Source organism: Salvelinus namaycush, chromosome 10 (genome assembly GCF_016432855.1).
Source record: "Salvelinus namaycush isolate Seneca chromosome 10, SaNama_1.0, whole genome shotgun sequence".
Classification (NCBI taxonomy): Eukaryota; Metazoa; Chordata; class Actinopteri; order Salmoniformes; family Salmonidae; genus Salvelinus; species Salvelinus namaycush.
Genome location: NC_052316.1, coordinates 20,618,391 through 20,632,067, shown reverse-complemented (window position 1 = coordinate 20,632,067; position 13,677 = coordinate 20,618,391). Strand labels below are relative to the sequence as shown.

Here is a 13,677-nt window from a genome sequence, read left to right as displayed (position 1 = left end):
GAAGAAACACAGACTAATAATAGCATCCAACATTATAGATGAAGAGAGAAGTAAAATGGAACACAGGAGCAAGAGGGAGCATGAAAACTGGGAAGCGAGATTAGAGGAGGAACAAAGGAGTTGGAGAGGAAGGGAAAAGATAACGAGAGGGCGAGAATAGGAGGAACAAAGAGAGAGAGGGGCAAGAAGAAACACTACTGGCAACCAAGACAAGGGAAGAGAGGAGGAGACAGGGATGGGATCCAAGAAGAAGAGGAATATGGAGGGAGGGATGAAAAAGAGACTAGCTGCAAAGGCTGCAAAGCTGCAAAGGCTGTCAAGGAGAGATGGAGAGTGCCGTCCTCCGTCCTGCTACCTTTAAAATACATAGGAGCGTCTCCTCCCACCGGAGGAAGACTTCAAACATCATGAAACATTTACAACCAAAGGCTTTTAACAAGCCTGCCCGAAGACCCTACCAAATACACACACACACACACACACACACCTCAAAAGCACAACACAGCCACTCCCAGTCCCAAACACACACACACACACACACACACACACACACACACACACACACAACAGAATCATTTACCCACAAAATACAATCTATAAAACAACCTCGGCACCAGAACCAAGAGAAGGACACAAAACCAAAAGACAAACTAAACACAGTCATGTGAATACACCCATAACAAGCATACTAATTCAAAAACTGCACAGCCCAAGTGGAATACATAGCACATGTAGTGAGGGAAAACTTTGGCTGTACTGATAAACAGTTTTCTACACGAAACTAGAACAAAACAAAACCATGATTTGGGAGATTTTATAAAAAAATATATCTATAGAAGGGTCCTTTGGAGGAAAGATTGCTGATATACACTGAGTGTACAAAACATTAGGAACATATTTTTTTGCAGTCAGAACAGCCTCAATTTGTTGGGGCAGGGACTCTACAAGGTGTCAAAACTTTCCACGGGGATGCTGGCCCATGTTGACTCCAATGCTTCCCACAGTTGTGACAAGTTGGCTGGATGTGCTTTGGGTGATGGACCATTCTTGATACACACGGGAAACTGCTGTGAAATACACAGCAGCGTGGCAGTTCTTGACACACTCAAACTGGTGCGTCTGGCGCCTACTACAATACCCCGTTCAAAGGCACTTAAATCTTTTGTTTTGCCGATTCACCCTATGAATGGCACACATACACAATCCATGTCTCAATTGTCTCAAGGCTTAAAAATCCTTATTTAACCTCTCCTTCCCTTCATCTACACCGATTGAAGTGGATTTAACAGGTGACCTCAATAAGGGATCACAGCTTTCACCTGGATTCACCTGGTCAGTCTATGTCACGTGTCAAACTCGGAGGGCCGAGTGTCTGTGGGTTTTCACTCCACCCTTATTCTTGATTGATGAATTAAGGTCACTAATTAATCATTTCAAAATACTGATTTCAATAACAATTTTCTTACATTAATTCATGAATATGAATATTTAAAATATAACATTTTTTGGGTAAATGTTTTAAACTTCAATTAATTATTTCTCAATTATGCTTTCAGATACAAATGTCAAATATGCAGTACCAGTCAAAAGTTTGAACACATTCCTCATTCCAGGGTTTTTACTAATTTTCTACTCATTCCAGGGTTTTTCTTTATTTTTACTATTTTCTACATAGTAGAATGATAGTGAAGACATCAAAACTATGAAATAACACATATGGAATCATGTAGTAACCAAAAAAGTTAAAATAAAGAAAAACCCTTGAATGAGTAGGTGTCCAAACTTTTGACTGGTACTGTATGTCAACAATCCTTCCTCCAAATGACCGTTCCATTGCCTTGTTTTGTTCTAGTTTCATGAGGAATCACCCTGAGGTCTCTCATTGTGGCAGGTGAGCTCAGATTATAATTCACCTGCACGGCATAGATAAACAATTATTTTAAAAAGCCACCTGAGTAGCCCTGCAGCGAGAAACAATGTTGTGATAAGGTTTTCTATGCGCTGCTGCACTGTTTGAACGGTTGAGTGAGCAGCTGATCGCTGATGGGTATTCTTCTGCTAGAGACTTGACAGCATCAATGTCCTCCCTGACACATGGAAGATCCTCCACCATACAAAGCAGCTACAATAGGAAAAAAGGAAACTACGTACTGTATGTGTGCTTAAAGTGTACACAGACGCTGCTCTAGGACTACACACCTCTATGTTAGGAATGTATCAATGACCGTATCTAGCTGTAATCAATACAATGCTCTTTCAGATTGATTTCCTTATAGTATGGTGTATCAGGTTTTGTTACAGTATTTTGTTCAGAATAAATCCTATTTCAATGTGAAGGTGGGGAGCGCTCCAGTTTGAGTCAGTTCAATAGAACGTTACAGTGGTAAAAGCCTAGACTTAGGCCCTATATTTAAACCCTCAATGACAATATCAGAAACGCTAAAGGCCACTCACTTTCTCAGTATACAGACATACAAGGAGAGAGGAAAAACTGTAGACCAAGGGAAAATACCAATGTTCTAGAGAGGAGAGCTTACATTTTTCACGTTGAGCTTAAATTTCACGTGAAACCATATTTTCACATGCATTACATTTAGAGTTCACGTGTTAACACCACGTTTTCACATTTGAGAAGAAAAACATGTTTTCAGCTCATGTGAATTGCAGTTGCAAATATGAAATTTGGTGTTTCACATGTAAAAAGCTTTCTCGTGTGAAAATCTCACATTTACATGTGGAATTGCAAGTTCACATGTGGTGGTGAAATAGTGTCATTCTCCTTGCATGTGAAAAGGTGGTGTTAAAATGTTGCAGTAGCAATGTTTCCAAATATGGAATTGCAAATTAAATAATGCCGATCTGTAAAAGGGTAACTTAGCCTACCCTAGTGTTACAAATAATGATTTCTTATTTCTGAGCCATCCATTCGGAGTGTTACTGCTGCAGGCGCACGCCTCTCTTCTGCATATGTTGGTCAGTGACCATTAGAAGAAGCCCAGCAAAAATAATAGAGAAGCTAGAGCTCTGTGTCTCCTTATTTATCCTTTTTAACATGTCAAAATTAGCGCCGTAAGAGTATATCAGTTAACTCATGTAAACTTTTTGTAATTTTAGTGCAATAATGTTTGGGGGTGCAATCTCTGAAAGTGTTCAAAATACACTGAAAACATCAAAATTACATAATCTATGTAAAAACAACAATGCGTTGACAAAACAAGTTGACTTTGAAGTTAAAGAAAATGTGTTTATCAATTTACCTGATTTTTCTAACCGTTAGTTTGCAAATTTCTTGTAATGCTTTTTGTAAAAAAATATCGTAAATTACAGCATAATTTGAGCAAATTATGAATTTGCGATTAATCATGATTAATTACAACAATCCTGCGATAAACTCGTTTGACAGCCCTAGTTGACATTAACCTTTTACTGCAGTGGGCTAAATCAGGTTTACACAGTGTTTCTTGGTAGTCTTAAACTAATCTACTTAGAAACAAAAGTATACAGCTCACACACATGGTTACGGGTTCACCAAAAGGAAGACACCTGTGCCGAAAAACCATGTTTCTTCATTGGGGTTTTTCGTGATTTTTTCATGTTTATTTTTAAAGGGAGAGTGTGCAAGAGAGTAGAGAGGAGACAAAAACTAAGTCAATAATTGGAGACATTATTATTTATTAGTTTCCACAGATGTCCTACTTATCACTGAAATATGATGTATTCTAGCTCTGTCTGGAGTAAGAGTGTGAAGCAGCAGGAACTCAGGAGACACCACGGATGTTGGAGGAGAATGGTTCATTTAGGGCAATAATTGGCCAAACGAAAGCTATTAACATTCAGCACAAGGTGTTCTGCTCTCTCATGTTTCTCATAGTGGATGTGAAGGCAGGCAACGGCTGTAAGAGCATTACGATGAGTGAGGGGTGCCATCTTGGCACCAACAGAGTACGATTGTCGATCCCTGTCACTTCCCTCCACTTCAATTCACTTCCCCTCCCAGGCTTCACTTTCAATGCTGAACTAATCTGCCTGCAAATTTGGTGAGGAGGGAAACTCAATTAATATTGACAGAGCCCAAACGACAGGACTGTGGCCAAGTTTCCCTGTAAATTATTCAAAAACTTGGAAATTTGCTAAATTTCAGTGCAGCAATTGACTGCGATAAACACACGTGGTACAGCGAATACTGATATGCTGCCGAAAGAGCACAGCCAAAGAGTATCTGCCTAACTTCAACTGAACCAAGAAGCACAAACAGAACCAGGCCTGAAGCCAGCACCATCTCATGAGCACTGACAACACAACACTCTCGCTCTGTTTATTTAATGCTCAGTATATATTACATACTGTAGGAGTTGAGGACCAACTAAAGGGAACCACAGGTATTAGATGTTTATATGTTTATGGCCAGTAGTTCTCCTCAGTAGCAGTGAAAAGCAATTGTTTAGCAACAAAACTGACAAGTGTGCAACTATGGGGCTAAACAGACAGGTTTGGCTTAGATTGTTGGCAACATGTAAAATATGTTTAATCTCCAAATATTTATTAAAAACATAAATTGATTTTCACAATGAGCACTTGTATACCATTAGCAAACACTCTTATCCAGAAACAATTAGGATTAAGTCCCTTGCTCATGGTCACATCAACCTTTCAGTTACTGGCCCAATGCTCTTAACCGCTATGCTACCTGCCACCCCACTTGTTGGATCTCAAATACATCATTACAGTTGTTGGTTAGCTAGCTAGTGAATTTTTTGCCATATTAGCATTGACATTAAATATGTCAAAACAAGACAAGGTATCAAGAAGAAGATAAACTTGCTGAAACAAGCCACCTACGATTCCCCACATGGAAGCTTCTTGTCATTGTTGCTATCCATCTGACTGTCCAGAATCATAACAAAGCACAGCTTTGGGCCCCATCGATGCGAGCGCATCATTTTCGTGACGTCAGCCAACCCATCTATTTCTATGTGAAAAGCAGCTTTCATGGTTCCTCGTCAGAGCTCAGGGGCCTGAGAACCGCCTCTCTTTATCACACCAGTGATTAAGTCTATTGATTTCCTCAGGACAAATAAGCTGCTGGGAGTCAGGCCAGGCTACAAGGCTGATCAGGTTTGTGTGGCAGTTGGGGAAGAGGAAACTCATAGTACCTTGATTAACACAGTTGTACTGTAACAGCTTTCAGATGTCTTCCTCAATGAATGCAACTGAAGTCGATGAAAGTAAACAATGTAAAGAAACATCTAAAAACGTGGCACTGTCCGACCTTTTCATTATAATATCAGGTATGTATCTGGAGTCTGACTTCAACGGTCGTCTGATGATTCATCGTGTTCTCAGGAAGGAAGGCAGCAGTCTGAAGGCCCACGCTGGAACACTTCCATATTTTATGTAGCTTATCTTGTGTTATTCATGTTTTATGAGTTCGTTTTCACATCAGTGGCACAACATACAATATCCCCCGACGCAGGTGAGGCATGGAAAAAAAAATCAGGTCATGGAGTCATTAACCTGCTTCTGTACAATGCGACGTCTGTCATATGAGTGTGTGTTACCTTTCAGTACGCTTTAAAGAGCGACTGAAAACACCAATTCCGCATGTGTTTCTCTGTTGCTTATTAAGAAAAATTAGATTTCAGTCTTGGGAGTGTGGTTCAATGTGACAGTTATGTTTGTCCCCCATGAGACGCCATAGGAACAAAGACAGTATTACTTCCTCAAAATTGTCAGAATTATTCTAAGATACACATAGATTGGATTTGGATTACTGGTTTTTAACTGGATTCGTTCTGACATTTGTGATTTTTTGTTTCTAGTTTTTGATTATTATTTGTGTACTTGTTTGACATTTTTTCTGCACTGTTAGGAGCTAGTAACACAGGCATTTCGCTGCACCAGCTATAACATCTGCTGAACTGTGTAAGTGCCCAATATTCTTTGATTTGAAATAACTCAAGAAATCTGTAATTCATTTTTTAGTTTTTGCAGATGAGGTTTCAGTCACACAATTGTACATCTAGCTACGGTGTTTGGTCCAGTATTTCTCAAGTTTAAAAATGCGCAACATGTTGTCTTATGTAAACAAAGTCTGATCTGCTCAGCTACTGGACAGGTCAGTCTCACTGTCTTTGTGTTCAGTCATACCATTGGCTAGACCGCAATCTCTGTTTATACCCTGTTAGGCACTGTCTAAATCAAAACCCAAACCTCAAGTAAGTCATGATGGACTTTTGTATACAAATCTCACAAACCTCTGTTTTTTTGCATTATGATCAAAATTAACCTATTTTCCTTTCTTAGTCAATTCTGGCACTGGAATAAATGTTTCTGACTAATACTGATGTCACATATGCCGTTTTCAACGAGATAAGTTTGTTCTCAAGTTCAAGTTCAGTTCTGCTTTAAACTCACACAAGCACATATGGCTGTGATGGTCATAGAATTTTGGATGACGGTAATTCGCCAGCCAAGTGACCGTAATGACCGTTCAAATAGCAAAATAATATAAAGTAGTCTATATATATATATAAATGTTGTTTTTTTACTCACATTTCCTCCTCTCCTGTATGTGCTGGAATTGAAATAATTAATAAAACGGGGATCCCCATTCAAGTCAAGGATGGCATAATGGGTGGTCTGGTGGCCATTGCGAGTGTACCCATAGGAGCCAATCAGCAAGTAAAATATGTGGTAAAATATGGGTCAGTACCCTAAACCCTAACCTTACCCTAACAATAACCCTTAACCATTTAAAATGACAACTTAAATGGGGTACGGATGTTCCAAGGATCCCCGATAGCATGGACACTAAAATACTGTATGTGCTGGGATTTATTTAATCAACTCAACTGGCATTACAGAAAAAGACATGCCATTGCATGAGCTACATCAGTTAACATCATTTGAATGAACATTCTACATTACTATGGAAATTATTATATCACAATACCAGGCAGCCATTGTGAGTGTACCCATAAGTATACCAGTGAAATTGCCTGAGTTAGAGGCTCCACACCCGTTCTAATAATTATATTTCTATGTGTGCTGCTGCTCCATGGTGGGGGGCGTTGCCTAGGCAACCGAAGACTGGTTTGCTTGTTTCAGCAATGAGCAACAAAAGCCCCGTTTCAACTGCTACACCAAATTCGAGCTAGGTCGAGGGAAACCTAGGCCAGTGCAGCCCAGTTACACAGCAGGTGCCAGCTCGATTACAATTCGGGCTGGTGACGCCATTACTATATAACCACCAAGCGAATCACTGCTGACACAACGTTTAGCTCTTTTTTTTATTTTTTATAAATAAAACGTTTAGCTCGCTCATCTGGGCTTGTTGCTGTTAGCGTGCATAGTCAGACATGACACGAATTACCACCATAGCTGGATCCTTCATAAATGTTTGCACTACTGTGAGGATCTGTGTTTATTGCACTATAACCCAATACTACATCACGTGATTGAATATTAGCAACTGTTGGCCTGGGCGCCTGGGTGTCTGTGTGTGTGTGCTGGAAGTAACATTTTGCCCCAGATAAGTGTGCTGAGAAGCTGTGGTTAACCTTGAGTGAGAACAGTATGCTTTCTATGCAGGTGCAAATAGCTCAAACAATGTTACCGAACTGTCTGACCTCAGTCTCTAGGGTGTGAGAGCGTAATCTACACAGCAACAGCGCCGGACACCAAGGAGCGCCAAGAGGCTGGGACCAGCCTGAGCGCCGGCGATAGGCTGAGCAAGTTTAAACCACGCTCAGCCTCTACTGTGATAGGCCAACAGACGGGTTGGAACTACGTCTATCACCGTATAAGAACAGCTGTTTACTTACATCCTGCCAGTTCCCTGTTCTACCCTGCGAGGTGTTACAGTGAACCCGTATATACGAAAATTGCATTTACCATTTATCGCTTGAGTTTAATAAAAATACTTAAAGTATATTCGGTGACTCTGAATCACATTTTGTCCTGATACCAGATTTGAATTGACGCAAATCCCTAATACTACATAATCAACTTTTATGAAAACAGTCAGCCCTCAAATGCTAACTTAGCTACCTAATTTAGCTAGAAAATCAGAGTTGAAACAAGCTAGCTAGCTAAAGTGAGCTAGCGGGAATTTTAGCTGGCCAGGTAGTATTTAAAGCTAGCTAGCTACATAATATCCAACCTGTCGTCTGGTTTCCTTGGTTAGCTAGCTAGCCACTGTAGCCAATGCCATAGCCAATGCCATGGCAAGCAAGGTAGGGATTAAGCTAGCTAGCCTGTTATACTAACAATGACGCTAACAGTTTAGCTGGCTAGCCAACGTCAGCAAGCTAAATATATGGCTCTGAGTCTGGCTGGCACTTACAGGAGTATGGGTAACGTTAGTTACAGCGTGGTGAGGATGAAATACATTATTAAATATCTTGCTAGTTAGCAGCATTAGCGAAGCCAGTTGCAGTCACATATTGGCTACCTAGCAACATGACATCATTTCTAATTTCTGGAGGCAGTGGAAACGCAATTTTAGCCAGCCCAACCTGGGTTGACTTCAAAGTGCCAATGGAAACAGGGCTAAAGTTTCATCAAGTTGTTAAGAGTCAATGTTAAGGCCGAAACAGACCCAACCACACAAATGCCCGGCTGTCCTGTCTTCAGTCAGCTGTTGGTTCCACAAAAAAAAATTGTTATGATGGTCTTTATCCATAACCGTCGGTTCCACGGTAATTGTGCCAGCCCTACACGCACTCATTTAGCTTCCACCTGAATGGAGGAAATAAGAATCTTTGTTAAGGGCAACAGTGAACAATGAGGGATTATTGTCTGTTTATGGGGTGTTGCTACAATCATCTCAGATGTTAGTAAGACTAAATACATAGATAAGGCAAAAGTACACACAGCAAACTTAATTTACATTTTTCAAAACATAGATCAGTATCTACAGAACATATTTGCTTTTTGTCTAGCCCACTGTCACATACAGGGAAGGTGTAAAACGATTTCATGTTTCAATCTGGGCCTCAACTGAATGATATTGAAGCCCCAGGGCATGATGCTGATGTGGTGTTAAAGGGAGAATGGGAGCATTTAATGGCAGATATAAAGAATCACATCTCCTGGACGTCATGAAAAACGACAATCTATATCCATTCCTGAGCTGCGGCCGCTACTTTGTTTTGCAGATAAATAAAAGATGACAGACCCTGAATGATTCTCACTGGGCATATTCAATGTTTTCCCCTTGCTTTCAAAATGTCATTGAGACTGAATGAAGTGACCTTCAAATTCCCTGCAGAGCCCACTGGCAATTTCCCCTCTACTACCCTCTTAGCTCTGTGTACATAATACACAGCCAACAGGAGACTCAGAAACCTATTGCAACTCTGCAATAATTGCAAAGGTGCGTGTGTGTGTACGTGCGTGCGTGTGTGCTACATGCATGTGTACGTGCGTGGTTATGCATGTGTGTGTATGAGTTATTAGTTATGGAGAATGGCACAACAAAGCGTCTAATATAAAGGGTGACTGCTTCAGAGGCGGACATTGCCCACTAATCACTGTAATAGAACATGTTGCTTTGCATGATGCTGGATGTGAAGACTGGCAGCCCACCTCCTACACTGTTCTGTTAATGCCTCTTCATCTGCATGGCTGTTTTGATCATTCATCCTGGAATATTAACTGTCTACTCACAGTAATTTTGAATATTGCTGTGTGTGTATGCGTGTGTCTGTATTTCTCAGTTATCCATATAAATCACTATATATTTTAAAGGAAAGTTTGGTTATGCTCATCAAGCCATGACATCACACCAGAACACAGTCAATATGATTATGTGATGGCACCATTTTTGCTGATGGACTAACGTTCAGATGAGGCAGTTTAGAGGGAGGCCTTGTCTAATGGAGAGTAGCATTAGGGAGAGAAGTCCAAAGGTTAAACATGAAATACACAGTGAATCTCACAGCCGATAGACTGCCGAAAGGTACTTATCACAGTGGGAGGCCGTTCCTTCTCTTGTTAGAACAAAAGCTGTACCTGCTGCATGCCAACCCTGTAGCGACGAGCCTATCGTTTCTACTAGTAGAATTGCAATGCTTGTCAGTGGCTGACAACTTGACTTTGAGCCAATCAGAGAGCACGAAACCCCATGTGGGGAGCCAACAAAAAGAAAGAAAGAAAATAGGGTATTTTCTCCATACATCCACAGGTGAGCCAGTCCCGATTCATATTTTATTTAACTAGGCAAGTCAGTTAAGAACAAATTCTTATTTTCAATGATGGCCTACCAGGGAACAGTGGGTTAACTGCCTTGTTCAGGGGCAGAACGACAGATTTTTACCTTGTCAGCTCAGGGATTCCATCCAGCAATCTTTCGGTTATTGGCCCAACGTAACCCTTTTTTGGTTACTACATGATTCCATATGTGTAATTTCATAGTTTTGATGTCTTCACTATTATTCTACAATGTAGAAAATAGTCAAAATAAAGAAAAACCCTGGAATGAGTAGGTGTGTCCAAACTTTTGACTGGTAGGTGCCATATATGAAGCATGCAATATTACCCTTTTTGGTTTTATCCAGAACCTTTTTTTCTATGAGTGTACAAAAAAAACAACAGTGCAGCTAGCTTGGAATCTAGACCTTCAGCAACACACATGGACATGCATTGTCAAACAACGCTACTGCCACCTTCTGGTTTGGAGTATTTTAAGAAGGCTGAATGCTGAAGACTTTCATGGTCTTTGCTGTGTGAACATAAAAAAGATTGACTGCTGACACTGTTCAGAGTGTGTCTGAGCTATTAAACGAACTGGCAGGACAATTAAGAGTGGCCGTTAAATCTAATTACCATACAAAAGGTTATTAGTTCAAAAATACTGTATTGAATGTTGAGCCTGAAATAGAATGTAAGTTCTACCATACTTTGCCTCTTGGTTATACCATGCTTTGTTTTATCCACGTGACTGAAAACAAGTGATGCACTCTCAGGTAGGCCTACAAAATTATAATGGATGATGATGCTGATGTTTTTTTTTGTTGAATTCTCTTTGTGTACCACATCTAAAAGTATTATATTGATGCCAGGCCCAACCCTATGTGAAGACAGCAGAGCACTTTGAGAAGCTCTTTTCAGCTGAAGTGTGCAACTTCGGGGCTTTAGCTGCACATGGAGAGTGTGCTTGTAGAGGTAGATAAGTAGCCTATATTAGCTGACCGCTCACTACCTTATTTCCCTCAATCGTCTCTTGTGCTCATTATTTAACGTTTACACCGGAAGCAAAAATTATACTAAATTGTATACAATTATTTAATGAACTAGTTGCGTGAAAAAGGTAACAGTATGGCTACAAAATGCACCGTTACTTACCAGATATCTCTGTCTGTGGCACCCCGTTGAGGGTGAAGCCTTTCCCGCTGTAGAACTGTCGGACATCCAAACAGCTCCGGGCTTTACTGTTCGCATTGTCCGCCGACAACCGGACAGCGGATAGAAAAAAGAATAGAAGAGCCTGTAGGAAATCCATACTGACAACCAAACAGCAAGGTGTAGATCCAAGAGAACGAGTCGAGGCAATTAAAAGAAGTCCTACAAAGCCTCGTATGGCATCCAACCGGTAGATAAAGCCTTCCTTGGCAGTGTATCTCGCTTTAGCGCCGAGGATACAGCTGCAAACACCAGCTGAGCAATCTGTCAGCTCTCCCCGGAGTCCTGTGACGACGTGCAGTACTGGTGCACGCTGTGACTGTCAAGATCAGGCAGTCCTCGCAGTGGTGAGTCTACTAGACAGAACCGCTCACAAATAAATATCAAATTAATTACTGTAACACGTGTAATCCAAATCAACCAATAAAACGTAGAAAATAAAGGCTCTGCTTTTGTCCGTGAATATTCACAATAATCTTGGATTAAAGTGAATTAAATGGATCAGGTGAACTCCTTTACAAATAACGGAGATGTGTCAGAGAGAAAAGCCGAGTGTTGTGAGCTGAGCACGTAGCACAGCCTGTAGGATTGGAGCGGATTGGAGACGCGCTGGGATACTCGGGCTGGTTTTACTGCGGAGCAGCTGTGTAGGTCCTGCCCCGCAGATAACAGAGGATGACACAACCTGCAGGCCAGTGCGCCTCTACCTACAAGTGCAGCCCTTTTATATTAGACATCGCAGCAATCTTTATTCAATAACCAATACCATCCTGCTTATTTTGGTGAAAGACGTGTATCATTCTAGAAAAATCTCTGGAGATTTCGCGTTATGGAGATAAACTCAAATGCCTTTACTATTGGCTCTTGAAATCCACATCTAGGCTACTGGATGGGATAACATGAAGACAATAGGACAATACTCTGTGTTCACCTGTATGAGTGCTGTTCGTAATCAATATTTTATGCACAGATGCTCACAAGACACAATGACAAGACCATAGGATCTCTATGGAAAAGACCACAAGAGGATGGTGGCACCTTAATTGGGGAGGACAGGCTCGTGGTAATGGCTGGAGTGGTAATAAGTGATAAATCAAACACATGGTTGCCATGTGTTTGATCCCATTTCATTTGCTCCCTTATTTTGAGCCGTCCTCCGCTCAGTTGCCTACACTGGACAAGACTCATAATTGCCTTGAACGAAGCATCTTCATTCATTCTCTACACATATTCCTACTGACATAGGCCTACTGTACTGTATACACTCATTTCCAATCTGATTCTTTGCAGGGCACAAAGGTAGCCTACAGAAGTCTGAGAGGGGGGAATTTTATCCATCACAGTGGATGGGAGGTCTGACCAGCCACTAAGCTGTAGAAAGGCCACTGGCATGTGTGAGGTGACAGTGTAATTACATGTACAGGGGACAAATTTAGTCTCTCACTAACCACACTGTAATCCCTGCTAGTAGCAGTAACAGTGTAGCCTCCCAGGATCTGTGTTGGATTAACATGGTGTCGTGGGTTGAGACACGGGCCTTTGTGTGTGTTTAATGTATATATATGTGTGTGTGTGTGTGTGTGTTGTGTGTGTGGTTTGTACGCATGTGTTGTGTGGTAGAAGTGTGAAACTCAGGCCTATGTAGGCCTACAAAGTGAGACAGTTAGAAGACAGACAGGTCAAGGCACTGATTTCTGTCTGTCTAGGCTCTTGGCATAGTCTCTCTCTCTCTCTCTCTCTTTCACTCTCTCTCTCTCTCTCTCTTTCACTCTCTCTCTCTCTCTCTTTCACTCTCTCTCACTCTCTCTTTCACTCTCTCTCACTCTCTCTTTCACTCTCTCTCTCTCTCTCTCTCTCTCTCTCTCTCTCTCTCTCTCTCTCTCTCTCTCTCTCTCTCTCTCTCTCTCTCTCTCTCTCTCTCTCTCTCTCTCTCTCTCTCTCTCTCTCTCTCTCTCTCTCTCTCTCTCTCTCTGAGACGCATCAGTGGCTGATCGGCCCTATAGTCAATTTTTTTTGCTTAATTATTGGTACAGAAGAGTCCATTCACAGAGCATATCTCACATGCATGGATGTATTATGTTATGCTAAATAACACCAAAAGTTTCCTTTAAAGGGACTTGCTGCTGTGGTTTTGATGTGCGTAGGAGTGTTTTTCTCTTTTCTCAGCTTTTATAAAAAAATGTCTCATGAGAAAACAGATCCTTCGCCACAAGATGATAGTACTACTCATACTGAAAGTCGTAGTGGTTAAGTGCATTGCCACATTTAACAAGC

General features: G+C 41.1%; 1 protein-coding gene across 1 annotated transcript in view; it reads right to left on the bottom strand.

Annotated features, from left to right (window-relative positions):
- Positions 1 to 11,503, bottom strand: part of LOC120055208 (glypican-1-like) — a 47,516-nt gene extending 36,013 nt beyond the window's left edge. The window contains exon 1 of the mRNA XM_039003129.1: positions 11,347 to 11,503. Within this exon, the coding sequence (XP_038859057.1) occupies positions 11,347 to 11,503 (157 nt within the window). The remainder of the gene's footprint in view (positions 1 to 11,346) is intronic.
- Between the last annotated feature and the right edge of the window lie 2,174 nt (positions 11,504 to 13,677).